The sequence below is a fragment of the Lepeophtheirus salmonis genome, chromosome 5, assembly GCF_016086655.4.
Source record: "Lepeophtheirus salmonis chromosome 5, UVic_Lsal_1.4, whole genome shotgun sequence".
NCBI classification, from domain to species: Eukaryota; Metazoa; Arthropoda; class Copepoda; order Siphonostomatoida; family Caligidae; genus Lepeophtheirus; species Lepeophtheirus salmonis.
This window is the reverse complement of record NC_052135.2, coordinates 11,359,068-11,385,013: the sequence shown is the minus strand read 5'-3', so window position 1 is coordinate 11,385,013 and position 25,946 is coordinate 11,359,068. Positions and strand designations below refer to the sequence as shown.

The 25,946-nt window shown below is 32.6% G+C and overlaps 8 protein-coding genes across 17 annotated transcripts; 3 read left to right on the top strand and 5 right to left on the bottom strand.

Moving 5' to 3' along the window:
• Positions 1-98: 98 nt before the first annotated feature.
• Positions 99-3,974, bottom strand: LOC121117802 (dual specificity protein phosphatase 3). Of its 6 annotated transcripts, none has more exons than XM_071888237.1 (6): positions 3,518-3,974; positions 2,562-2,650; positions 1,865-1,997; positions 983-1,805; positions 533-756; positions 99-464 (listed from the first exon to the last, which is right to left on the bottom strand). In XM_071888237.1, the coding sequence occupies exons 4-6, from the start codon at positions 1,162-1,164 to the stop codon at positions 259-261; spliced, it is 612 nt and encodes a 203-aa protein (XP_071744338.1). In that variant the 5' UTR covers positions 1,165-1,805; positions 1,865-1,997; positions 2,562-2,650; positions 3,518-3,974; the 3' UTR covers positions 99-258. The 6 variants fall into 6 exon arrangements, with proteins under 6 accessions (XP_071744338.1, XP_071744336.1, XP_071744337.1 ...); XM_071888235.1 differs by having other exon boundaries at positions 983-1,210; XM_071888236.1 differs by lacking the exon at positions 3,518-3,974 and adding an exon at positions 2,995-3,468 and having other exon boundaries at positions 983-1,210.
• A 3,477-nt stretch (positions 3,975-7,451) lies between these two features.
• LOC121117804 (transcription factor MafK) lies at positions 7,452-10,105 on the top strand. 2 transcript variants are annotated; one of them, XM_040712304.2, is made up of 3 exons: positions 7,452-7,738; positions 9,063-9,334; positions 9,408-10,105. In XM_040712304.2, the coding sequence occupies exons 2-3, from the start codon at positions 9,087-9,089 to the stop codon at positions 9,649-9,651; spliced, it is 492 nt and encodes a 163-aa protein (XP_040568238.1). In that variant the 5' UTR covers positions 7,452-7,738; positions 9,063-9,086; the 3' UTR covers positions 9,652-10,105. The 2 variants fall into 2 exon arrangements, with proteins under 2 accessions (XP_040568238.1, XP_040568237.1); XM_040712303.2 differs by having other exon boundaries at positions 7,722-8,677.
• A 343-nt stretch (positions 10,106-10,448) lies between these two features.
• Positions 10,449-14,382, bottom strand: LOC121117801 (uncharacterized). Of its 4 annotated transcripts, none has more exons than XM_040712298.2 (4): positions 14,259-14,382; positions 13,620-13,684; positions 13,392-13,565; positions 10,449-10,711 (listed from the first exon to the last, which is right to left on the bottom strand). In XM_040712298.2, exons 2-4 carry the CDS (start codon positions 13,655-13,657, stop codon positions 10,606-10,608), a joined length of 318 nt encoding a protein of 105 aa, XP_040568232.1. In that variant the 5' UTR covers positions 13,658-13,684; positions 14,259-14,382; the 3' UTR covers positions 10,449-10,605. The 4 variants fall into 4 exon arrangements, with proteins under 4 accessions (XP_040568232.1, XP_071744335.1, XP_040568233.1 ...); XM_071888234.1 differs by having other exon boundaries at positions 14,301-14,322; XM_040712299.2 differs by lacking the exon at positions 14,259-14,382 and adding an exon at positions 14,051-14,130.
• A 582-nt stretch (positions 14,383-14,964) lies between these two features.
• LOC121117070 (uncharacterized) lies at positions 14,965-15,483 on the top strand. The gene has a single exon (XM_040711369.1). The coding sequence runs from the start codon at positions 14,965-14,967 to the stop codon at positions 15,481-15,483; it is 519 nt and encodes a 172-aa protein (XP_040567303.1).
• A 489-nt stretch (positions 15,484-15,972) lies between these two features.
• LOC121117800 (transmembrane protein 19) lies at positions 15,973-18,521 on the bottom strand. Its single transcript, XM_040712296.2, has 2 exons — positions 18,229-18,521; positions 15,973-18,162 (listed from the first exon to the last, which is right to left on the bottom strand). Exons 1-2 carry the CDS (start codon positions 18,519-18,521, stop codon positions 17,346-17,348), a joined length of 1,110 nt encoding a protein of 369 aa, XP_040568230.1. The 3' UTR covers positions 15,973-17,345.
• Positions 18,522-19,004: 483 nt separating this feature from the next.
• LOC121117794 (uncharacterized) lies at positions 19,005-21,105 on the top strand. The gene is made up of 4 exons (XM_040712288.1): positions 19,005-19,139; positions 19,200-19,702; positions 19,755-20,327; positions 20,447-21,105. Exons 1-4 carry the CDS (start codon positions 19,126-19,128, stop codon positions 21,061-21,063), a joined length of 1,707 nt encoding a protein of 568 aa, XP_040568222.1. The 5' UTR covers positions 19,005-19,125; the 3' UTR covers positions 21,064-21,105.
• On the bottom strand, positions 20,979-23,520 carry LOC121117796 (tektin-1). Its single transcript, XM_040712289.2, has 5 exons — positions 23,379-23,520; positions 22,756-23,301; positions 22,255-22,701; positions 21,732-22,193; positions 20,979-21,664 (listed from the first exon to the last, which is right to left on the bottom strand). The coding sequence occupies exons 2-5, from the start codon at positions 22,897-22,899 to the stop codon at positions 21,299-21,301; spliced, it is 1,419 nt and encodes a 472-aa protein (XP_040568223.1). The 5' UTR covers positions 22,900-23,301; positions 23,379-23,520; the 3' UTR covers positions 20,979-21,298.
• A 9-nt stretch (positions 23,521-23,529) lies between these two features.
• Positions 23,530-25,281, bottom strand: Dph2 (Diphthamide biosynthesis 2). Its single transcript, XM_040712290.2, has 2 exons — positions 24,761-25,281; positions 23,530-24,583 (listed from the first exon to the last, which is right to left on the bottom strand). The coding sequence occupies exons 1-2, from the start codon at positions 25,211-25,213 to the stop codon at positions 23,675-23,677; spliced, it is 1,362 nt and encodes a 453-aa protein (XP_040568224.1). The 5' UTR covers positions 25,214-25,281; the 3' UTR covers positions 23,530-23,674.
• Positions 25,282-25,946: the final 665 nt, after the last annotated feature.

Here is a 25,946-nt window from a genome sequence, read left to right as displayed (position 1 = left end):
CGTTTCAAAGTAAATATTATCTAACAAAAACTTATCTATACCCCTAGTAAAAGCATATTATATATAGCAGTTTAAAAAAATTTATTAATGAGTATGAGTGAAGTAAACGAAGTGTATTGCAATGAATAAGAGACAAAAATATAACCTATGTAAGTGAATTAAAACAACTCAACAATTTTTAAATAGAGAATCAGCACAATAAATAATTTTTTACTATGGCAGCTGCTATATTACACATTAAATATTTGATACGATACACTACTTTAAAAGACCTCTTTCTCGCCTCAACTTATTATCAAGGTCTGCTAACTGTCTCAAAAAGCCATCGTTGGGTCTTATGTCCCTATGCTTTCGTACTTCCGTCAAAGCCTCCACGGCAGTCATATTTTGGCGTAACATTAAATATGCAAGGACACAAGTGCTTGAACGGGACATTCCCATCATACAATTGACTAATACTTTACCTGAAGAAAAATACATAAAATACATGTTTACAAGCATATCAAGTATATGTAAAATAATATATATCAACCTCCATTCCTCAAGGCTTCATCAATATAGTCTGAAACTTCCTGAAAATACATAGATATGTTGGTTTGAGCCACATCCAAAAGTTTCAAACCCTTATAGTTGATTCCAAAAGGCTTATAAAATTTTGCATTTGTGTCTACGAGTCCATTACGGGTTCCCTCAGCGGTATTGAGCACATGGCTTATTCCTACTTTTTTCAGGTAAAATGCATTTTTGGCAGCTCCTCTGGAAAAATAAATAAAATAATTGTTACTAAAAAAATACAAGTAAAACGTATAATTTAAGAAATAACAGCTACAAAATAGAAAAAGCAATTTATTTTTCCACGTTTAATAAACCTACATATCGTCCTGGATGAGTATTTAAACATTATGTATCTACTAATTTATAGAAGAAGAAAAAATCCAAAAAATCTACATTTACAAGGAAAAAAATTGAATTCCTAACATACTCATCTCCAATGTATAGATTTTTCATGATCTCTGTCATGTTGACTAGTCTTTTAGAGTCATCATACAGAACTGGAGGTTGCTTATTACTTAGATCAACAGGAGTGGCCAGAACTTCTTTCAAATCGCTTACAATGTTCCACAAGGATTTGTGACCATCTTCATTATAGAGGTTGTAGCTCATTGTGATATTCCATAAATTATATGTAAATAGGTTTGATTGAAAATTCCTGAGCAGCAATGTAAGTTAAAAAGAAGAAGAATACAGCAAAATAATTCGTTATGGTTGTTTTTTTATAAGTGATGAGAGATAATCACTACTACTTAATCTGTCATTAAAAAGAAGTTCCTATTTAAATACAGTAAATATATACAAAAGCACAAAATATATATTAATGGAGGGGGGAATAAAACAAGACGTTTAAAAACATATTTTGGTTTATTTGTTAACAAAAATGAGTAACCTAAAAAAAAATGTTCATAACACCTTTTATTTTCAAATAAGACATTTGAAGCTACAAAAAATGAATGTAGGTCAACACAGATAAACAGAGGATTTAATACATATATATATATGCATATATAATTTTAAAATATATGATGACGTCAAATAAAGTTACGAGTTAAAAATATCACAGAGTGATTAATTTACCTTTAAAGAAACACGATATAAGTGGGGCATACACAGTTAACACATTATTGACATAAAATAAATTAAGAGATTGAATCGAAATTATTCATCAAAAAGGTTTTTGAATGTATTGTAACAATCCTTGGGTATTTGCCAGTCCACTTTTGCAATGAATTATAAAAAACATAGTTGACCTACATTCACAGATAGAAAATGCCATGGAAATAAAAATGAATTATTGAAATCAACTCACTTGTCTCCTACGTGAATTCCTGGAAAGACTTCGTCAGATATATTTCTACAATTAGCTGCAAGTTTATTCAGATTTATGGTCCAATCAGATGCAATAATCAAAAGATGATGAAAATTAGTTTCTTCAGTATAATCTAAAACAACACACATTTTAATCAACAACAAAAAAGAGTACGACACTATATATATAAATACACATGTAAATCAAATGCTTAATTCAAATTCGAGAATTGACTAATTCAAAATATATTTATATCCATGTTAGTTATCTCTTTTCTTACTTCTTCTTCGATAGAAAGTCAAGGGAGAAATTGAGTTGGTCAATTAAAAACAAGTATATTGGGTCGACGCATAGATAAAATATTAAATAGATATACGCCAAACTATCATATAGATATTCTCAACTAGAATATGGATAAATTACAAATTGTTTAGCATAATAAAATTGAATAACCTTGAATTGACGGATCAAGGTTATCCCTTATGTGAGAAAGGAACTCTTTCTAAATCATGTATATTATATAATTCACCTATTCTAGATAGATAGGTGTAGACTATATAATATTAATAACCATTTGTTTCAACGGAACTGAATACATAAAAGATCATTTCGACACAATATTCAAAAGAAACCTTATTTTAAATCTGGCTTCATATTGTAATTTTGCATCGAATTATGCCCTAAATATTAAACTCACCTTTGGCTAAATCTGAGTGAATTAGAAACTCTCCGAATCGAAAAGGGATGTTAATTCATCAATACTCCTTATGACTCCATATCATTGTCCTAAATAAACAAAAAATATATATATATATCAATCGTTTGTCATATGAATAATAGTGAATACACTCTGGATAGCTTTTATTTTGTTTCTCACTTTGAAATTTCTATGAGCCAAAAGTAATACACATTTTAATAGAACATTACAAATTGCGAATAATCCAAGAGTGAGTTCTAAAAATAATTAAAAATTAGAGCTGTAAAAGTCTATAAATATGAACATCTATATATAATCTTCCTATTGTTTCTTGAAATTTATAACGTAGAAATATCAAATGTAGTAAGAAGTAGTGCTTCGTTATGAGTCATTGAAAATATTCATAAACTATATGACAGAGAGAAATACGTACATATGAACAATAAAAAAATCCTTTAAAACTTTGACGAAAAAACATAAACATTCACAGGCAAATACAATCATGTTTTCTTTCTTTTTTTTTAACTTAAAAAAATTATGATGGGAACTGACATCATTTACAGAAATATGGAATTTAAAATCTTCCTATGAGGTAGAAGAGTTACAAAAATAATTTGGAATATAAATAATAGATCTTTCTCTAAATAAATTTCAATTCATTGCAATTAATAACCAAATAAATAAATTAATTCACTTTTTCATTATTAGTAAATTCTACTAATAATAACTTCTTTTTTTTTTCACACAAGACCATTTAAAAGAGATTGGTGCAGTTATGCACTAGTATAATAACTACTACTCCAATAAGTTTTATATTATTCTAACAAAGAGTAGTACATTTAAAGTTTGAAATATCTTAAATTGAATTTTTATTTTCACTAGTAAAACGAAGACAATAAATTAAGCAAAGATAAAAATATCAACTGTAGATAAAAATGTTAAAAAAATCAACTCACACGTATACATATAATATATATATAATTTTAATTTCTTAACAATTTTTGTGCTTCAAGTAGTACATATGCAGTAGTTTATAAATTCTCCAAATAAACTTAAGGGAAGGAAATCTCAATCATTAGTTAAAAAAAAAAAAAAAAAAGTAGAACAACGTAGTTTTTACAATTTTTCTTTTCAATAAAGAATTATAAATTACATCGATGAATATTAAAATTAATAGCAGAGAAAAAGAAAAAAGAAGTTGCTTCAAAACAATTATAATCAACTTCTCTTTTTTTTTTTTTTTTTTTTTTTGTTCGAACTAATCACACTTCATTGACATAATAATATTGGTTCTAAGAAATAATATTTTCCTTTAAAAATAAAAGATACAAGTCATCTTTGCTTAAAAAACAATGCCCATGATGAGATTAATTTATAATAAAAAAAGCAACTTTATCTTTCCTTTTACAGAATTAAAAAAAAACAAAAAAACAATAATTGAGTCCTAAATAAATAAAAATAAATTTCATATTGCACTCTCCACACCCCAGTAGCGTTACAAAAATGATGTATCAATATGCACCTTTCCAGCATAAATGTATCTTGACACAAACTGTGTTAAAATATAACTATTTTATTAAAAATATAAAGTTAAATGAATTTCATCTAGAGCAATATTGTTTAAATAATAATAATTATAATAAAATTTAATGGTACATAAAAATATTGAATTCAACATCAATTACAGATATTCGTAGTAATAAGAACCACATTCATGAATAAAACACTTAATTTACTGACTAAAGTGCTTTCTTTAACGAAGCGTTCAATTAAACATTGAAGCAATATAAAACGAATCTCTTGTTTAAATTATTCATTCAGTGACCTATATGATCAATCTAATATCTTAAAGCTTTAAGATTACGTTTGCTGGATAATATGATGTCACTTCTTGTTGAGAGTTACAAATTGAGCAAAAACAAACAAATATCCAAGTATATCATACTAAATAGGCATCTTACATATAAAATTGTGTTTTTATATATAAAATTGTAATCCTTTTCCTAATTTTGGTGATGTTTCCTGGCTACTCAGAGAGTAATTGTAAAAGTAGAGATCCTCCCTTAGGTGACATAGAAGAAGTTGAGCCTTCTTGTAGTTCAGAGTTCATTTGTTGAGGTTGCTGAGGCGGTCGTGGTTGTTGGTGCGGATGTTGTTGTGGCATAATTAAATGCTGTTGCGGCGACTGAGGAAGATTATTTGTTGAGAAATTGGAGGAGGTAGTAAATGTTGGATCATAGTTAGAAGATATATTTCTACTAGACTGTATACTAGGCCTCCTTTGAGACATAACGTTCAGCACATTAGGTGAATGATCTGTCACTGAATTTGGAGGAATTGTAACATTGGGAGGTATCACTTGAAGAAGCTCGTTCATACGGGGTACAGAATTACTTCCCACCGAAGAATTACGAACCATCGATGAATACAAATGATTTGTAGGGACGGATTGCTGAGCTTCTGCGGCGGAAAGGAACTTTTCAATATCTGACAAATTGATTCGTTTCTGGACAATATCTCGAGAGGACCCAGGTGTCTTTTCTTGAATGTCTATAACTCCATCAAGAATTTCGGATAGCATAGGATCATGATCTGTATCAGTACATGATCTAGTATTGTTTACAGTATTATGTGACTCTGTGTTCAATTTGGACCGTTCTGCTGGATGTGGAGGCAAATATTTTCGCATTATATCACGTGGAAGCTTCTCTCTTGGTTCCTGATGCCACTTTGTAGGGACAGGAGGAGGAACGGCTGTAGAAGCATGATAAGGAGGTTTGGAAAGTAAGTCTGCAAGAGCAGGATTCTGCGAGCACATAAACGATTTTGCTACAGATGGTGGAGTTTTCCGGCGCCCACCTAAATCGGACGATTTAGAGTTAAGCAATTGAAGGATTCGAGAGTTAGAAGAAGACGACGTTGGCGATAATGAAGAGGATGTAGAAGATGTATTGTTACTCTCATGTATACTATAATTTACATTAAGTAACTCTCTCAGCAATTTGTTCTTCTGCGTAGTGGAGTCTTCTTCTTCCTCTCCTGAAAGCAATTTTCTTTTCAGCACATTATTATTTTGATTAAATGTTTGAGGACTTCTTTCTTCTTTATCTTTAACGATAAAATGATGTGCAAGAATTTCATTATTCGGATAAAAGAAGAAATTCGTTTGAATGAATAGAATACGCTTAGGATTGATCCTGATTTCATACAGACGTGTGAGACCTGGAACTTTTTTCCTCATGCGGTTTTCAAGATAATGTAGATCATCAGGAGAAGAAATGAGCTCTAGAAAATTTCGATTGGTAAGATAGGGTAGTGGAACATGATTGTTACAACACACTTCCCGAACCCGAAATTCATTTGTGAGCAACGTGCTAAAAATGCGTTCCTCTTCCTCCATTCTACGGAAGACTTTAAAATTCATTTTGAATGTCTCTTTCGTGACTTCATGTAAGTTGGACAAAGTAAAATGTTCATAGGTTCCATTAGAGGCACGAAAGCGAATGGATTCCTTTGGAGTTAGTTTTTTGAGATTAGAAAAACAATTTTGATCCTCAGGATGAATCCATTTATAGAAGGATGTTTCAACAAGATGAGTTGTGTGCCCTAAAAGAGGTTTGAAGTTGTATGAGACTTGTTGTATCTTAAGGCTGTTGGCGTGGAGGAGGATGGAAAACCCATGGAGAATCTCATCTCCTTTAAGTGACTCGTGTATCCCAAAAGGGCCAGAGTGATGATTCTTGAGCCAAATCCGAAAAGATCCACTTTCCCTCCTCTCACATTTACACACTTCCAGACAAATCTTCTTCTCCCCGGAATGGGATCCACTGCACCTAAACCGATAAATCCCAGCTTCAGCCTCAACAACTCCCTTAAAAAGTGAATTCATGAGGCGCCAACTCTCGTCTCCGTGCAAAAGCTGATATATAGACACTCGATCTTCGTGTCCTAGACCCAGGAGGGACCCCAAGTCCTTGGAGACATTCAGAACCAACCCATCACTGGCGTTGATATCCAGGGCTAACCCAATGGGGATATCAATGTGTCCTTGCCACATGTCGCTTCAGGCAATCATGCAGGAGCTTCACTCCACTCACAGACTAAACAAGGAGTCCAACACACGCATCACTCATCCACACACCTCTTCCTTCATTAAACCTCACGGCCCACCTATGCAATTTATATCACTCCTGGCTATCTTCTTCTCCTCAGATCAGCTTCACCTTCCTTCCACTTCTTTTTTTTACTCTGTCTCTTGATTCTTTTTTAACTAAGCGTACGCAATGGAAAATGTTATATCCACGACGTCTCTTCTTATTGAACCCATCATCAACACACGAACCTTATTAGGAGTACTACAACTTACTACAGACTACAGTCCACTCCTCCTCCTCCTCCTCCTTTTTCTTCTCTCTTCTCTTCTCTTCTCTTCCTTTTTTAATTGTACTACTACTGCTAGCAGCTCAAAGCATCTAGCTAGCAACTTCACGCACAGCTAATTCAATTAAAGCAGCAGTACAATATTTACCTTTTTTTATTCTCTTTTCATTCTTCTCTTTTCAGCCAATTCATCCACCAGATCAAATTATATTAATTTATTATTTAATGTTATGTATGTGATTAAGCTAGGTAGTGTACGCTGACTTCCAATTAACAGTTGTCATTTATTTTAGGCAAATCCGCTATAACACAATATACAATAATTAATTAATAATTATGCTCTATCCCTTATATTAATTATTTCTGGTGCCTGCATGCATATATGACTGAGATAAATTTGAGTTAACCCCCATATATATATCTCTCATGACGTCATGCTCTATTTATATGATTGCATGAATAATAGCAAGATGATGGAATTCTGATTAGAATTTGAAATAATATAGGAAGTAGAACTTTTTGAGATGGGTGAAAAATATTCTCATATAAATATATGGGTCCAATGTACCTCACGAAATTGATAGTATTTTAATATGATATGAATAGAATAGATGGTGCGGCCCTGTCTGAGAACTTCTCAGTGAGAAGTGAGAGAGTCTCAAACCTACATGGATGACGTCATTTTATTTGATCTGAGGAACCTGCTATTTGTTAAGCTACTAGCTACTTGTGGTTGTTATTAGTTGTGAAGGAGCTCTTCAGCATAATTATTATTGATTGGTTATTACCTACATTGGGTAAGATATCATCATGTGTTTCTTAATTTTGTAGGTTAACTTTTCAGTTTTTATTTGTTGGATGGGCCCTTTTAGACGCTATGTGAATTCCAGGTCGCGTCTCTTAGTTATTAATTCATCATCGGACGTGTATACTCATGAGCTAAGAACTCAGCAATTATTATTAAAAAATGTTAATTTAATCATTTAAAAATAATAAAGTTGTCATCATTTTATAATTATGCGTAGTTCGTAGAGTAATGCAATTTATGTTAAATTACTCTCCAATTCTTAGATGAGCTTTAAGGATCCTCAATCGTGAGGATAGTATACAAAACTGTATTTGTCTCCATCTATCTTGAAAACGATCCTAATTTTTTGGATGAACTACGACTTCAAATTATATTTTAACGAACATATACTACATAATTGAATTAATTATCAGGAATTTCACGTTTCCAGATATCCCATCATGACTTGGTTAATTCGTATCATTCTTGTCTGTTAGAATTTGTCATAATAATTAATTATAAACAGATGATTCGTTGAGAGTGAATTAATTTTTAACAATAAAATATTTTTATTATTATCAGAAAATATTGCTACGGAGATGAAGTACTATTGTTACAAAATAGTATGTCCTGAATGTCTTTTTTTTATTAATCCAATTCAGCTCAGAATAAAGATTTTAATAATATTTAAACATATTATTAGTAATTATCTACATCTTTTTCAATTTCTATAATGTCTTTCAATTTCAAGAGCATCCTGTATAATTAAACTTTAAGATGTGACTCAGCACTTTTCTTTCTCTACAAAAAATGTGTGTTTTATTATACGCCAGTTACCTTTCGACTAGAAGCAATAAAGGAATTTTGAGTTGGTTTCTGGGAATGTTATTTCTCAAATGAGTTATTTATCTTTAATCTCATAAAGTCAAAAAATATTGAAATTATGAAGGTAAGTTAATCATGGTATAATATTATCAGAGGTGTTCTCCTTTGTTCCTTCATTATTATTTATGTATATTTGACTAAACCCTTTTTTACGAAACGAGCCATATCCAAAAGTTATAATTTCTTCCATGGAATTAGATTATCATAGGGTTGTTTATGGGTAAAACGCTTTGTTGGATTAAAACCTTTGTGCCTCAAGTGGCGTGGCTCGACTTTCAAAGGGGTTCATGTGTAAATATTGCCACTCACAGATTACAGTTATACAAAATTAGATACCCCTCTTTTCATAAATATAATTTCTGGTCTTGTTTTTTCAAAAACATTTACTCTAGCCAGGGTTTCAAATATATTTTTTATGTCTAAAATTGAAGGAATGCATCAATTTGCAGGGATTCAACGCTTCACATCACAATATGGGTCTCATGATTAATGAAGATGGAAGTGGGCATGTAAGTGGGGGCGAGAGTTTGTCCAGTCCTCACAATTTTGAAACAAGAAGAGCGGATCCAAAGTATGGCAATATAATATCAGATGATCAGTTATCAACTCTAGATATAAAAGATCTTAATAGAATTCTAAGAGATCAGGGACTTCCCAAGGAAACAATAGAAAAACTCAAGCAACGCAGAAGAACACTTAAAAATCGTAAATATGCGACAGAGTGAGTAATATGAGGTTTTACAAGTATAACATTGATCGTTTGCTACTTTTTTGTATCTTGATTATCTATATAGTTGTCGAGAGAAAAAAGACACCGAGGTTTCTCATTTACAAGAGACTCAAAGTGATGAAACCTCAACTATTGAGGAACTAGAGGTTGCTAACTCTATTCTCCAAAAAGAAATTGATGAATTAAAAAGGCGCTACCAAGCAGTTGTTCGACATGCTAAAGTAGAAAATATTAGGATTACTGAGAGGAATGTACCTCTCTCTGGACTTTCATCTAATACTAATGCTCAAATAACCCATTCAAGTTAAATGAGAAGGTATTCCAATTATAGAAGAAAACCATTCATCCATTTTGAAGTTCTGCAATAAGTCATATGAATTATACAATTCCTATAAAGGAAAAAACTGTATTGACACTTCAATTAAAAAAGGCATTACATAGTTCGTTCTCTTATTCCTTGGATCTATGATGTGTTAAACTCTTGTAAAATAATACATCTACTCTATTTCTCTTAATTAATTACATTCATGTTTTAATCTATTGAAATATGCAATTAAAAGGCGTCAGTTAACAATATGAAATCTACTCCTGTCTCAAATATAAAACATAAAATTATCAGCTATTACAATTCCATAATATTCTACTTTTTTTATCTTTTCAAAGTTGTAGTAATTTGCTTTACATATTATATTTATTTATAAAATCAACTGAAATAATATGTATATGTTATGTATTCTTATTAAAGTATTAATTTACTACGTTTTTATATGTATTTTTATTTTTGCTTCGCTATGTATTTGTAGACATATTAATTGTTCATGATATGAAATTTGACAAATAATTAAGTATTGAAGTAAAAACGATAAATGAGTTAGGCCTACCCTTGATTAGGCACAACATTTACGCATTTACGAGGGGAAAAAGTACATTCGAGTATTATGCGTTCAATTTACTATGTTTGAACCGGACATTCTGATGGCATATAATAGGCTGTAAGAACCAAATTTAACATATGTATTGCTTATGACCAAGACATTCTCAAATAATTATATAATGTGTAATGGGATCCGTTATTAGATATTATAGTAAATAATTAATGAATCAATTAATAAGCAGTAAAATCTTTAATTAATATAATTATGTAAATCGATGATATAAAGTGCTATAATACTTTTTTATAAATATTTGTATATATATTGAGATACACGTTAAGAACAAGGTAATACAACTTCCGATTGTTGTACCATAGATTTATCCAAGACTCATTCTTTTTCACTATCTGAAGAGGACGAGGAAGACGATGAGCTTGAAGAGGAAGAACTGGATGAAGAAGATGAACTCGAACTACTGGAAGAGTCCCTCTTTTGCCTGAAAAATAAATGTAGCATTATACCTACTTATATAATATGCATTTATTTACATGATGTATTGTAATCATAATTAATTGGGTTCGTATAATCAATTTTATAAAATATTTAAAAATTAAGAAAACACTAAATAAATAATTTCAGACTTGAAAATTCTTTATTAAGATATTATTCAATATCTAAAATGTAAAAATAAAAACTTAAAGTGAATGTTAAATATTCTATTTGAGATGACATTAATCCAAATACTTTTAGTTAGTGAGAGAAGTAGTTGGATAACTTCCATTAGAGGACTTCTTCTTCAGATAGAATTGAAGTTTCTCTCGCAAGTGATAAACGATTCATGGAAATGTCCCAGTTACTATCATTTAAATCTGAAGGATCATCTATACACTCAATATGTATAGACTGATCCTCTGAGTTATTCGATAATTTGGGCCAAGATTTAGAGGGATTCATATATTTCTGTTCTTCACATAAATATGGAAAGGTATAAGACTTTGACATTCCCAAATACCCTCGCTGCCATTCACTCAAATTAGGTATATTTTTCTTTGGTAAAGGTAAAGGAACTTCAGGCAGAGAATTGGAAGAAGAATTTGGAATGGAGCTTGTTTTTTCAAGTAAATACTCTTCAATAATTCGTGAAACTCCTCGGAGTTTCATAAGACATCGTTCAATTTCCTTCATGAGTTTTTCTCTCTCATCTATCCAATAATAAATGTCACTTTTTCCATTCGGAGACTGTCTTAAAAGTTCGGATATAACAATATCATGCTTATTCTCAAGAATTTCTTGATCATCCGAATCAAAGGAACTTTGTCTACTATTATTTTCTGTAGACCTTAGATCAGGAGTGCTTGAACTAAGAGAGCTCACTGACGTACGCCGATGGTTGCTCGGAGGGATCGAAAAGGTAACTACACGATGAAGTATGGCAGGAGGTGAAGAGTTAATTTCCTTTTCGTTATCATCCGCAATTGCAGTTGTTGATTTCAAAATACTTTTTTTGAGGATCATCATCCTCATTTGTAATTTCAATACGGGGAGGATTAAGAAGAGGAAGACACTGAGGTGTTGGAGCAGATTGAAATCTTTGTGCTTTGTTTCGAATGGTTGCTGTTAAAGTGGTCATCAAACTAGGAGATTCAGATTGAGATGAAGGGTTTGCAGGTAAAGATACAGATAAAGAAGGTGCTGTTTTTTGTTTTAAAGCTGAAGTAACACGAGTTTTGAAGGTTAAAGATGAATTTTTATCAACTTGGCGAGCCTCGGTGAGACTTCGACTCCTTCTGGGAATCGTTATCACACTTTGCTTTGTTTGATCCTTTAAACTACTCCATGGTTTTTTAACAGCATCGAATTTGGTATTGGAAGGAGATCGCAATCTGTCTTCGTCGGGAATATAGGGGAGACACCCGTTTCAGCTTATCTTTATCTAAATCAGGTCCGACAAGATGAATATTACGCTTAAGAATTCCCTTCGAAGAACATTCAAGAATATAAGGTTCCTGTTGATAATATTTCTTCTTTTTACGAACTTCAATTTTTCGCCTTCTCCTAGGATCAAAATACAGGGATTCTTCTTCGAATAGTTTATAACGGGATGCTTCTTCCTCCATGACATTTAATTTCGTTAGAACAAATTAATTTCTTTCACAGACATTATTTATATATATATATATATATATACATATGTAAAGGTGAAATGGTCTTTTTAAAAGAATATATTTTCATATCTAAGAAATAATAATCATGAAAAAGAAAGCCACATATAAAAAAGTAACTGAGCACTAAGTTTAAGTTAATACGAATTTCAATGTTATTAGGTATATCCAACAGTTTTTTATGTAAGAATATTACTATGTGTTTAGCCACCAGTATTAAAGTAGAAATAGCCCCAAGCAAGGAAAAAACGATTTTTCATATTATGTCCGATTCCTTGGCACGTTTATTTAATAAATATATGTAGTATGTAAGTATATTTACTTACGTGCAATTGCTCTACTTTGTAATGTAAATAAAGGCATGTTGGATGCTTCCCAAAGTTGTATAGATGTTTTTTTCATTATTTTTTTTATTCCCTTGCTATACGAACATGGGTACATACTACATAGTAAGGTATACTTCAAAGTATGTTTGAAAACATTAAAAAAATATTTATATAAACGAGGTTAATTAACTATAAATCAATAAACATTTTTTTTAAATGCATAAAATGAATTGACTATCACTTAACTGTAAAATCAATCGTAACATTAATTAATGCTTCATTTCTAAATATTAATAACCCTTTCAGTAGAAACATATATATTAATTAAAGCTCATACCATGTGATTTCACTTATATGCTTAATTGAACGTGTCTTTAACCTTAAATGTTTTTAAAACATTGTTAATTTAATTTCAAGGTATATTTTCATAACTGATTTTGTTGATTTCTATAAATTAGAGAAACTACAAACTATATCACTATAATAAGTTTCATACAAAAAAAAAAAAAATTTAAATCATACGTGACCCAAAAGTAAGGCTTCGAAAAGTTATAGAACACCATAAAGAAAGTTCTCATACATATTTCTTGATATAATATATTGATTTAATTACAATATGTAATTATTGCGTATACAGAACCAAAAAAAATGATATAACAAATACAAGAGGAAATATTTATTCACATACCTCTTGGATACAGTTGACTCCTTATCTTCGCTTTTCTCTATTTCTTTCAGCTTCTTTTTTAATTTAGTGGATCGAGAATCTCTATGTAGATACTTCCTCTCACCCTTGCATTCATAAGTCCAATGTCCGTGTTCCAAACATTTTTGGCATCTTACTGATTGAGCAACTGTTGGACTATTATTATAAAATAGTTGATGAAATAATATAATTATATAATATGTAATTTACCTTTTTCGAGGGAGATATCCTCCTGTTCCGTAAGGCATTTTAATAATAACTTAAGACCGGAAAACCTAAAAATAAAGAATAGAAGATATTATTAGAAAATATAGTTTGTTTTCTTAATGACAATAATGAAAACATTCTGCATAATAGATTTAATTTCATCAATCAAATTAACTTTTACATTTTTAAAGCCCTTCTCTTTTGACTCTTATTATTTAATCATTATTAATAGAGTGGAATAAATATTAAATGAATATAGTTATTAATTCTAACTTTACTTATAAATTTATAAATTAATGAAAAACTACTAATTATCTTCTGAGTATAATGTAAAATGTAGATTGAGTCATGGGAATTCGTATTAATATTTTATTTTTATATTATTTCAGAAAGTATTATATGTAACAGCAAATATAAAATTACTATTCCCTTACCGATAATTAAAAACTATTCAAATTTATAATTATATATTCAGTTGAGTATACAATAAAATAATCAGTATATTTTTAATTATTTCAATTAATAACTATCATGTTTGATGATGTATCAATTTATTTTAATATTTATTTACAGACAACTATTAATTATTGGTAATTACTAACTAGTGTAATAATAATTAGTAATGCCTATTTATTTACTTACGTAGGCAACAACACAATAGTAGAATAAATATTTCTTGTTTACTTTTATATTTGTTATGAATTCAGCTGCAACAACTGCCGGATTGTATAGCTAGATTTCTTGAGAGCGCTAATGTCGCGTAAGATCACGTCAACTGTTGTGTTTCCCCGTTGAATGTTATACTTATACTTGTATATTTTTTGAAAATCAAGAGGAAAAAAAAGAGAGTGAAAAATTATTTATAGATTATTTTATAGCATAAATACCCCAACAACAGCTCACGTCAACTTATGTCAATAACAACCTCCTCAATAAAAACTTTAATTGTTCTAGCTATATAATTATATTCTCTCTAGCACCATCCAACTAAACTAAACTCAAGATACAAAGAGACTAAGTATCTTGACTAAACTACAGTTGACAACTCTTTGATTAGTTGAATGAAACTTCCCGACTGAGCCCTAGCTATTAATTATTATACACGTCTAATTCAGTGCCTTAGAGAAGACATTGGTCTAATCTAAGAGACTCATTCATGGAGTATGCGTCTTAAATTATGAGTCCTTGAGCAAATGCCAATATAAACTTTTAATACATAAAATAAGTAACCTTTAAATTTCGCGCGTTTCATAAAAAGGGAGGAATAAGAAAAAACCGGTTTCCTTTTAGGTGTTTATTGAAGCCGATAAACTCAGCCGTAGGTTTTTCAGGATTTCCAAATACAGAAATGGAAAAAGTTCGTCAAAAAATCGTTGCTCGCATCAAAGCTGGTGACAATCCCTCTGTTATTGCACGTAACTTGGGGATCAGTAGGACCACTGTATACAACGCCATGAAGCTCTACAATGAAACCGAATCCTTTGTCGATCGTCCCAGGTCGGGCCGACCAAAGTCGGTCCGCACAGAGAGCCTCATAAGGAGTGTGAAGGCCAAGATAGACGTGAACCCTCGTGATAACATCCGCCAAATGGCCAGGGAGCTCAGGGTTCACGAAACGGCTGTTCGGCGCATCGTTAAGGAGGATTTGGGCTTCAAGTCTAGGGCTGTCACAAAAGTTCAGAGTTTGACGGCTCTATACAGACAAAAGAAAGAGGAAAGATCCAAGATCCTCCTTAATAAATTGAAGAAACCCAATAGGACCCGGTCAGCAACTCCCACAGCCTTCGGTACATCCCCAAGCCACACAAAGACGCCCCTCACGAAGCAAAATTCCCTGTGTGTTCGAAACACTCAGTCAATGCCATGATACTCGCTGATCTCCAAGGCCAATTAATTTAAAATTATCTTGGCCAACGTGGCGTTTCCTTCCCTTCGACCCAACCTACGGAATTGTAAATTGGGTATGGACACAGGATCACCCCAAAGTATTTAACAAACAAATTAGGAGCAAATGGATTTTGCTGCAAGGAGATGTGGCCGCCCAACTCCCCCAACCTGAACCCACGTGTGTGGAGCGCCGTAGAGAGGAACCACAGCAGCGTGGAGGTCATGAAGGCCAAAGTGGAGGAGAAATGGGTCAATATTGCGGCAGACACCCTCAGGAAAGTCTGTCGGAAGTTTTAAACCCGCCTGAAGCTCTGTATTTCGGCAGAGGGCGGAATTTATGAAAAATAATAGAAATTAAAATATCCTTCATCTCCTTTTTAATAATTTTTTTTTGTACCATTAATATTAAGCCTTGTTTTTTTCTTTCTTTCTAATAAAGTAAAAAGTGTACAAGGAATTTACATGATTATAGATTCAGTATAATTTTAAGTTTATTTTGAACTATGATGCATCAATTTATTTTAATATAATTTATTTAATGACAACTATTAACAAATTACTATACTCTATTCAGGTGCTTCCGCAGGGGTTGGGCTGTAGGGACTGTAGCCCCCCCCGATATTTATTTAATAACCATAGCAGCTAATATAATATAATTTATCAATTTAGTAAAACATAGAAGGCGTGAAAAAAAATATAAGCCTTTTTTCTTAAGTATTTCTCTTAGCTAACGCTTATTAATCTGAGTACTTTTATAGGTTTTTGCTTAATTTTTCATTTATCCTCGCTAATAGACTGCTGTACATAGATCATAATCCCTTCATCCTAAAAAAAAATTCATTCAGTTTCACATTTAATACATTCATCTTCCACTCATATAAACTAGTAGTTCTTTTGAAACTATTTTCCTATGACTTAGAAAGCCGAGATTTGGAGACTTTGTATGTCCCTCGAAGCATTAAGAAAATACTTCTGATATCACTATTGCACAAAACTAGCACATGGGTCTTGAATATATATATCAATGGGTCCATTAGATCCAGATAATATTAAGCGTGTAGTTATCATCTGTTAAACAAGTAATGTTGATAAATATTATCATCTGTTTCAGAAGTCACATCAATGTTGCCTTAATTTCGTTATTTTTAATTAAATAAGTACTTATTAAGGATTGTAAAAATAATTATAATAAAGTTAAACCATGTGCAAGTCATTTTCATGGACAAGTCAAGTTTGTGATCCCTATTTATCGGAATCTTATAAATTATCCTTATACGTCTCACATTAAGTCGATTACATTTACTAAAATATCAATTCCAAATCAAACCTCAAGCATTTATAAACTATAATGCAACTCCAGTCGAAGTCACTTCCTGACTGATTTTTTTACTAAATTCAATTTTTCTAAATTAATTATTTGTTTCTGTATAGGCTATTAAATTTTTGTTGAAGGAAACAAAAAATTGAATATCCTTATCCGTTCACTTGCTAAAACATTTGTGGACCACCATTTCCGTTCACTTCCAAATTATAGTGATAACATAAAAAAAAAAAAAAAAGGGACACGTTCTTTACGTCTAAAGAATAAGATGAACATAAATCCGATGGTGAAAATAATTTGAATATGGTCTTACATATATTGAAGCAATTCAGTAGTACCAAAAACGCATATATAATGAAATTATATAAGTACAAAAAAGTATTACATCGTTTCAAGAGTAGATAAAAACTATATGATTAGAAAATCTTATCAGACTTATTATATTAGAATCAAAGGAAATATACAATTTCGACTGTAAATCAATTTAGTATAGTACGAACTATTCCAGTTTGAAATCATTCTTATAGATTTTGAACAGTGAATGAAATAATAAGTGTGGAGATCAAACACGCAAGTATATTCACAGAATTGTTGTCTAAAATACCTATTCCGCATATATGTTTGACACCAGAACTTGGATAATTATACACAGCACCACTTGAGTCTTTACCACTATATTGAAAAAGAGCACCCAATACCGAATCGACCAAACTACCTAAAAACCCACCCAGTCCTCCAATAAGGATAATATAACAACATCTGTACAATGAAAGAGGTAAAGAGTAAAATACGATCAAGGGCCAGACATAATTGAATCCCACAAAAGCACCTCCTAAAAAGGAAACGAGTAAACCAACAGGGGAAATACCACCATTCGTTCCTTTGGGTACAGTTTTTAAGGTCACTATATTAAATGGATCCGAACGAGACAAGACTGTTCCAAGTTCACTAGCCCAGGTATCCCCATTGCAGGAAGCATTGGCAACTAAAACAGCAACACCATATATGGATAAAGGGGCTTCTTTGTTTGGAAAACTCAATAGATATAAGCACGCGGCAAAGCTGGAAACGAGGCCATTGCTTATTACTTGAACCCAGTTTCTTTGTCCTCCAGTTTTAAAATCTTCCCCTGATATCTTCTTTTTGGTAGCCTCCTTGTATCGTGTAGCGGTGGAGGATGAGAAGAAAAATGATAAAAGAGCCCCAGTGAAAGGTGGATTCGAGTATATATGTACAAAACCCACGAAAAAAGAAGCAAAGGCACCAGATTTGGAAATATTAGCTTTTCGAAGACTTCTGATGATAATGAGCAAACTTATGGAAATAGCTAAGATGAGTCTGAAATAAAGAATGGAGATGATTATTTCATTGCTATTAAAATCATGGATAGATAATATTTGTTACCTATGAGGCTCCTTGGATAAAGATCCATTTTTAATATCTTTACCTACGGCAATCAATGAGATCATACATACAAGGAGATAGAGTAGAGAGGAAATCTTGAGGACGGGATGCAGAGTCTCCATGCTAGTCAAAGTAACTTGTAACTTTGTAGTAACTCTACTGTTCGTAACAAAGTTACTTTTTACGCTGCGTGACGTAATCAATATGAGGAATGAATATTCTTCATAATTCCTAAATAGTAAATATACAACTATAAGGATTAATTGCCCATTGTCATTGGGTGCTCCGCTCATGGATTTATGAATTTTAGTATGTATTTGGAGGGTTAAAAAAGGAGAAGAAAAGACTAGAATAGTGATCTCAGATCTGGCCTGAGGTTATTCTGATTTGAGCGCCGAGTGGTTGTCTGTTTTGTTTGTAGATCTATGGTGATAAAAAATTGAATCAGTTCCGCAGCAGACTCCAGCATGCCAAAACGTGCAGCAACATCTCCTCCAAGTTTGAGAGGATGTCTCTACAAATCGCACTTTTCCGAAAAAGACTTCATCTCCAAGGATCCTAAAGAAATGGCCAAGATCTATCAAAAGACTCTAGATAAGCTGAAAAAGGGCTCGAAAAAGATTGTAGAAAATGCTTGTGTGTCATGTTGCTTAGGGAAAAAGGGGGATACCAAAGTATGCTCTTCATGCAAGGGCCCAACTTGCTCCAGTTGTTTGGCCATTTGTGGAATGTGTGATATCAGGGATATCTGTGGGAATTGCTCCATTTCGACTCACCAAACCCTCTGTTTGGGCTGCTATAATAGTTTATAATTACATGAAAAATAACTAAATTATTTAATTTATATATGTATTTAAATGTTCCTTAATCGATACACTATTATTTTATTCATAAAATATGACTGCATCCAAGTACTTAACTTAACGACTCTAATGTGATCCCAATACATTTTCTAAATATTTCTATTTCAGTGATATGGTACGTTTGGTTACTCGGGGAGAATTTAGTTTACCGAAGGAGGTTCAATATGTTTGTCTCCATACACCTGATGCTGTTGACGTTCGACTCAGGTGTAAGGATCATAAAGCTGCAGATGGTCTTGGGGCACATCAACTTTTACTGGCTTCTGCCAGTCCCAATTTTCTTAAAAACATCTTCCTTTCTAACCAAGATGATATGATTTGTGTTCATCTTCCTAACTACAATGCAGAAGACGTATCCGCTGTTGTATCTCTTCTTTACTATGGAGAGCTCATTTTTTATGATATTGTAACGCTTGACATTTGTCAGCAGATCATGCGTGACCTGGGTATTTGTGTTTCAGTCACTTATGATTATGAAGATAATTTGTATAAACTTATAAATTCGATTCCCTTATCGGAGAAATCGTCTATAAACTTTAGTACAGTTAGAGTCGTAAAACATGAAATGGAAACAACTCATGAATGTGATCGTTGTAGCTTTGTAACGACCGGTAACGAAATTAATTCTTTAATTACATTATTTTTCATCTGTTTGTTTTTTAGATTATAATGCATTCACACATCATGTCAATTTTTGCCCTTGCATGACATCTGAGTTCAAGGTTGAAACCAATCCTATGACTGATAATGAAGCTTTAATTAATTTGAATGAAAATAACTCCAGCTATGTACTTAAAGCATTTCATTGCTCTTATCCTAGCTGTCAATTTTCTACTGACAGTCTTAGTGACTATCAGGTTCACATTATCGTCCATAATCGAAAAGAAACACTGAGAAGTTGCCCAGTTTGTTTTATACCAACAAGTTCCCCTTCTAAACTTCGACAACACTTTCTTGCTCTCCACTCGAACATTAAAAGTTGTACTGAATGTAAATGGAGACCCACTGAGGACAATGATTTTGAGTCCTTATTAAATCATATTCAAACACATCGTTCTGGTACTTCCTTGAGTCTACACTGTGAATATTGTGATTATTCCTGCACATCCTCTTCGCATCTTTCAAGACATTTAAAAGTTCATAATAATGAGAAAGAGTTTACATGTTCCGATTGTCCTGCTAAATTTAGAGTTCGTCATCAGCTTAACCTTCATCAAAACTCAATTCATTTAAAGAGTAACATTTTAAACCTTGTAGTCCATGTATTTCTTTGTTTCAAATTAATCAAATTGTCTGTTTTTCAAAATATGTAATTGATTGTATCAAGTTTTAAAATGTTATTCCTTAACCCTAAGAGCGATTACACAACTGTCATTCCTGTTCAAAGTCTTATTCAACGAGTAAACAACTAAAAAGTCATTTTAGAACTAAATCTTGTGAGTTCTTTCAATGTAAAATGTGCAATAAGCACTTCAAAAAAAGTCAAAGCTTGGCGGGTCACGTCAAATCTGCACATCCAGAAATCCGTCATCCCAAAACTCAAATTTGTGAAGCTTGCGGGAAAAGCTTCAGTAAAAAATCTGGACTAAGGAATCATAAGTGTGGATTCAATGATAGTTCTAAAGTAGAAGAGGAAAAACGCTGTGATATTTGTGATAAGATGGTTTCAATCAGTTCCTACAAGTCTCATACTCAATACCACTTAAGTGGTAAGAAAACTTGCCATCACTGTAAAAAAGTGTTTGCAAACAAATCATCACTAGAGAGACATAAACTCATTCACTTTAATATCAAATCCTTTCAGTGTGATACTTGTCTTAAGGAATTTAGTCAAAACAGTGCATTGCTCACCCATAAAAGAGTTCATACTGGCGAAAGAAGCACGTGTTCTAATTGTGGAAAGCGATTTATTTCAAAAAGCTTACTTAATCATCACTATCGAGTCACGAAGTGCTCGAAAACTGATGACTAATTTGTACATTGAAGGATGTATAATATACTACGTATAAATTTATCATTTTAACTTCCAAACTATGTTACTTTATGCTAAATCGAAAGTATGTCAATAACTGCTTCACCAAGAAAACTTAAAACTTCAATGCCATTCATCTGAAAAAAGAAAAAATATTTTCTTTAACATAACTTTAAAAAATTCAAAATATTAATATTATCGATCAACAGTTATTTTAGAGACAAGGAATCAGGGACTAATATGCATGGATCTTAATTCCTTTGCGAAGAGTAGCACACTTGACTTCATCTATATAAATACTATTTGCTTTAATCTTGATTTGTTCTTCTAATCCTAATTGTGTTTTTTGAAGTGATATATGACTATTGCGAGATTTCAATAGGCATGTTTCTAATTTATTAATGCTTTCAATGATATTTTCGCACTCTTTGTGCAACATGATCTCCACTTCATCTATAACTAATTCTATGTTTGGACGAGATTTTCTTTGTTGTAACTTTTGTTGAGTTGTAGCCAACGGTCCATGCTTTGAGCTCACAGCAGATTCAAGGGAAATGATGTTTTGCTCCATCTCAGCAATCTTAGCAATAGTTTCAGAAAGCTGCAATCAAGAACATAAAATATATTTTAGCGTCTTAATAATTGAAAAATCATCTAACATATCTCACCTGCATCTCAAGAATAGACTTTGCATCTTTTACTTCTTGAATTCTTTGCTCAAAAGCCCGATCACTAAGTTCTTTTTGAGATCGAAGCTTGGAGGAAGAAGTAGCCAAAATTCCATCGACCTTGGATTTTGTATCTAATACCTTCTTAATTTCATCTGAGGCAGCACTCAAATTCCTTTGTGTAAATTCACTCCAATCAGAGGGTGTTACTAAGGCGGATTTATTTTTATCAACGCCAAAATGGTGTCCATATCTTGAAGAGTTTTTGCTAGTAGTATTGGTTGGATAACGGGTGGTTATCACATTTTTAGACATGGGACCCGTGACTCTCAAATTTGATGTTTGTTGATCAATTTCAAGTGCAATATCCTTGTCTGTTATTTCCTTTATAATTTCAAACTTTCTTTTACGTATTTGTCTAATTTTCTCTGACATCATTGACTCCGTGTGTTTGAGTAATGACTGTAAATGATGTGATCATAGCTAGTTTAATCTTTAAAAAAAACTTTAAAATAAAACATACCATTGTATTTTTGAAAGTTTCTAATTCAAATTGTAAATGTTTTTGAACGTTATCATCAACCAAGTCAGGTCCTTGTCGTTTACCTCTGTGTACAATGCACTTTTCAATTACATTGATGGGCTCAATTATGCTCTCAATCCCCTTGCTAACTCGATTTTTTTGGCATTCTAACTCTTCTAATTCATCTCTAAGTTTGGCTAATTTAAGATTTAATTCAGACTGCCAAAATTTAATATCTCCAACACGAGACTTGAATCGACTTGTGAGTTCCTTTTCATCTTGCTTCTGCTTTGCCTTAGTTTCGTTAATGAGGGCTTTTGTCTCTTCAAGTATTAATTCGGCAGCAAGTCTTTCATTTTCAGCAGAATAATGCTTTTTGACATTGTCCTTTGACCACTCAGGATAATATTTGTCGACTTGATGAGGAGTAAAGTCATTTTGTTCCTCCTACTTGTAAAATGAATGTGACTAGACTCATCGTATTATATTTAATAAACTTACCTCTCGAGATGGCAACTCAGGACCCCATCCTGGATATCCAGGATGAGGCTTTCTAAAACCTGGAATAGGAACTTGGTGAGCTGGCCTTTTCGAATGAGGCTCAGGCCTTTTAGTTTGGGTTTTAGGATATAAATGACCCGACATAGTATGAAAATGTGTCAATTATATGTATAATAACTATCTAACTGATACAAGTAATAGATATATAGCCTAAGTTTGATCGATAATATCAGGAACAATACAATTTTAGCCTTTCTTACTTTTGTATAATAAATAATGTTGTTCAAGATCCAGGTAAATCCATCCTCGTTGTACATGGATCTCTCCTTCTCTTCCGCCGCTTTAGAGGAAAGCTGTAGCTCAAGGACAAAATCGGAGACAGGGTAGGCTGGATGGCCGTAGACGGCAACGTAGATTGGACGTTGGACGGATTCATCGAGAATAACACTATCTACACCGCAAGTAACAGATTGAAAGGAATGCTCATCCAGATCAAAGGAAGGGTACTGAATCCTTTCGGATATGTAGATATCTGCATCCCCTTTGCTATAATGAGATAATTAAGTAACCTCTTCTATAAAAACAAAAAATAACTTTCACGACTATGGAATGAAGGAACTCACAATGAGTAAAGATTTAGAGTAAAAGATTCATGTTCATTAATGACGAAATGAGAGTAGTTTCCACCTCCAACGGATCCACGCTGAACGAACGAAGATGAACACTCTGTATAAAAAAAGGAGAGTGTGACGAAGAATAAGTAGGCCAAGAACATTTATCGGATATTCATGAATTTATTTTCTCGTTACGAAAAAAATTTATGAAAGAAATGATGAATAACATAGAGATACAGGCATAAAAATAAGGAACTAGAGTCTAGAAAAACAAAATAATAAAGGGGAATAAACAGGGAAACCTCTTATTTAGGCTCATCCTCATAATGAGATGCTATCCCTTTTCTACCCTCCACAATTTCAGAAGGAATTTCACTTTCTCCAAGCTTTTGTTCCAATCCCCTCCAAGTTCTCGAAGCTAAATAGGAGCCACCACCTCCACCTCTATGGAGTTCAGAGACGCGCGTTTCACTCTCTAATAATGCTCCATTTACTTCAGTTTCTTGTTTATTAGATTCAGAGCCCAAGAGACGTATTCTACCGGATAAAAGAGATACATCTGGACCTTCTTTGGGTTCAAAAGGAATAAAATGCGATCCGCCTGGTAAAATTTTTTCAAAGTCCCCACATAAATTCCCTTCCCAAGATCGATTATTGTTCAATGCCATTTCTAACTCAAATGGAGATATGACGGGCTGAAAGTAATCCTTGGAAGTTTCTTCAGCTGCCATAGCATACACACTTTGAGGACATGAGATGTAGACGAATATATCAATCTCTGGGAAATTGGCCAACTTTGCTGGATTAGGCTTACCGACAAGGAAGGAATAGGGTCTTTTACCACTCTTTACTATAGCCGATCGAAGAGAATCAAGAGAATTCAAATATCCTTGAGTGCTTAAAGTCCCCATCAATATACCGATACGTGTTGCATCTTTGGCTTTTTCAATTCCAACGTAGCGCTTCATCACCAGTTTTGATACTTTAGTATATGCAGTCTCAAGTGAATCGGGTGCTTTCGGATTGTATGTAAAGAATTGTTTATCAGGTAGGGAGAGGGCAATAAGAAGAAGGAAGGAGGAATTGGTGCCACAGTAGACGATTCTTTCAAATGTATGGTAGGGTGGAAATACTCTTCCGCCCAATCGATCCTTTCCTTCAGTCGAGGGTTTAGCGAGTAAGATATTGGATGAGAATTGAGCATTGGAGATAACCTGTATCAAATCAATAATCCTTCATTTATCATTGGGAAAAAACATCAATTGATAGTTAAATAATAATTTGAGGGATTTTTTTTTTTTCTGATTTAGCTAAGAGTTCAATACAATAAACAGAAAAAAAGAATTCAATGATAAATGAAGGATGTATCATGTATGGATGAATAAATGTGCCTCAGAATAGCCGACATCGTAGACAATAAGCGTTGGAATGTCTCCTTCCAGAAGAGAATTAAGAGAGAGGGGATTCAAATGTAATTGTGTGTAGACGTAGAGGATTGGGAAATCGGTTCTATCCTCTGATGAGAGACACGCTTCTCCGAAATGGACCAAAGCGTCTGCTCCCAAATGTTGTGCAGCGACAACGTCCACACAACAGGGACTATAACTTGTATCACCTAGTACATGGACTTTTCTCGGACCCAGTTTGGAAACGATAGAAGGAGCATAACGAAGGAGATGATCTGGAAACTGGAGGGATACTTTTGAGAAATTTGAGATCCATTTGCAAATGCGATCTGTTTCAAAGACTTTGTCCACTTGATCCGAAGAAATTGAAAATGAATTATCAGAGAATTGGATCTGCTTGCCCAAGGATTTGGACGGGTCCGTGCTAAAGGCATCCATCCCCTCCTGTACAATAATATTTGACAGTCCACGTGTGTACACAAATATTGCGTCACAGGTTCAAAATCACAAACTTAGAAAGAAAAAAATTAGGGGAGACCTAGTAGGTTGTGTATATAAAATGAAAGTTGACTAACTTTAGATAAAGCAGTAATTAGACAGATCCAACATCGCTAATGTAACCAGTAGACGATTTAATATCTGAGTATTCAGATTTTAGGTTGAATTGAAAGAATACTGGTATAAAAAAAACAACATACTTTTGACTTTCCTATATAAGCTCACCTAATTGAGCGTTTTCACTAACGTCACAGATTGCATAATTAACCAAAAACGACGTCATGCTGGAGACATTTTACTGACGTGATAAATTGGATACTAATTTAAGGAGATATTATGCCATCATAATTAGGGACTCGAAGTCGATATTTTTAATTCTTAGAACTCAATTTTTTTTACTTCATTATATGGACAAATTTTCAAAAAATCTTGATTAAACTCCATGAAATGGCGTAATGAAAAAAAAAAGTTTGACACTTGCATTGACTACTTTATGGGAATGATAACCACTGATATTTGAATTAAATCTAAACAAAATGTACTAAAAATCCCTATGAAATGTCTTAATTTGAACTTTTTTTTTTTTTTTTTTTTGATCGATTTGGGACGAGAAAAGTAGGATCGTTATATAGAAAAATATCTTATTTTCTTCATTGTAATTATCGACAATATG

What these genes read in the sequence shown, in the direction of transcription:
- LOC121117802 (XM_071888237.1), bottom strand. Translation starts at nt 1,164, where the DNA reads ATGAGCTACAACCTCTATAATGAAGATGGTCACAAATCCTTGTGGAAC. An exon ending in AATCTATACATTGGAGATGA is followed by an intron (nt 757 to 982) that starts GTATGTTAGGAA and finishes TTATTTTTCCAG; the next exon opens with AGGAGCTGCCAAAAATGCAT. An exon ending in TGAAGCCTTGAGGAATGGAG is followed by an intron (nt 465 to 532) that starts GTTGATATATAT and finishes ATTTTTCTTCAG; the next exon opens with GTAAAGTATTAGTCAATTGT.
- LOC121117804 (XM_040712303.2), top strand. An exon ending in AATCGTAAATATGCGACAGA is followed by an intron (nt 9,335 to 9,407) that starts GTGAGTAATATG and finishes TTATCTATATAG; the next exon opens with TTGTCGAGAGAAAAAAGACA.
- LOC121117801 (XM_040712297.2), bottom strand. Translation starts at nt 11,739, where the DNA reads ATGAGGATGATGATCCTCAAAAAAAGTATTTTGAAATCAACAACTGCA.
- LOC121117070 (XM_040711369.1), top strand. Translation starts at nt 14,965, where the DNA reads ATGGAAAAAGTTCGTCAAAAAATCGTTGCTCGCATCAAAGCTGGTGAC.
- LOC121117800 (XM_040712296.2), bottom strand. Translation starts at nt 18,521, where the DNA reads ATGAGCGGAGCACCCAATGACAATGGGCAATTAATCCTTATAGTTGTA. An exon ending in TTATCCAAGGAGCCTCATAG is followed by an intron (nt 18,163 to 18,228) that starts GTAACAAATATT and finishes TCTTTATTTCAG; the next exon opens with ACTCATCTTAGCTATTTCCA.
- LOC121117794 (XM_040712288.1), top strand. An exon ending in TTGTAGCTTTGTAACGACCG is followed by an intron (nt 19,703 to 19,754) that starts GTAACGAAATTA and finishes TTTGTTTTTTAG; the next exon opens with ATTATAATGCATTCACACAT. An exon ending in AAACTCAATTCATTTAAAGA is followed by an intron (nt 20,328 to 20,446) that starts GTAACATTTTAA and finishes CTTAACCCTAAG; the next exon opens with AGCGATTACACAACTGTCAT.
- LOC121117796 (XM_040712289.2), bottom strand. Translation starts at nt 22,899, where the DNA reads ATGTCGGGTCATTTATATCCTAAAACCCAAACTAAAAGGCCTGAGCCT. An exon ending in AAACTTTCAAAAATACAATG is followed by an intron (nt 22,194 to 22,254) that starts GTATGTTTTATT and finishes CATCATTTACAG; the next exon opens with TCATTACTCAAACACACGGA. An exon ending in AGTCTATTCTTGAGATGCAG is followed by an intron (nt 21,665 to 21,731) that starts GTGAGATATGTT and finishes TCTTGATTGCAG; the next exon opens with CTTTCTGAAACTATTGCTAA.
- Dph2 (XM_040712290.2), bottom strand. Translation starts at nt 25,213, where the DNA reads ATGGATGCCTTTAGCACGGACCCGTCCAAATCCTTGGGCAAGCAGATC. An exon ending in ACGATGTCGGCTATTCTGAG is followed by an intron (nt 24,584 to 24,760) that starts GCACATTTATTC and finishes GATTTGATACAG; the next exon opens with GTTATCTCCAATGCTCAATT.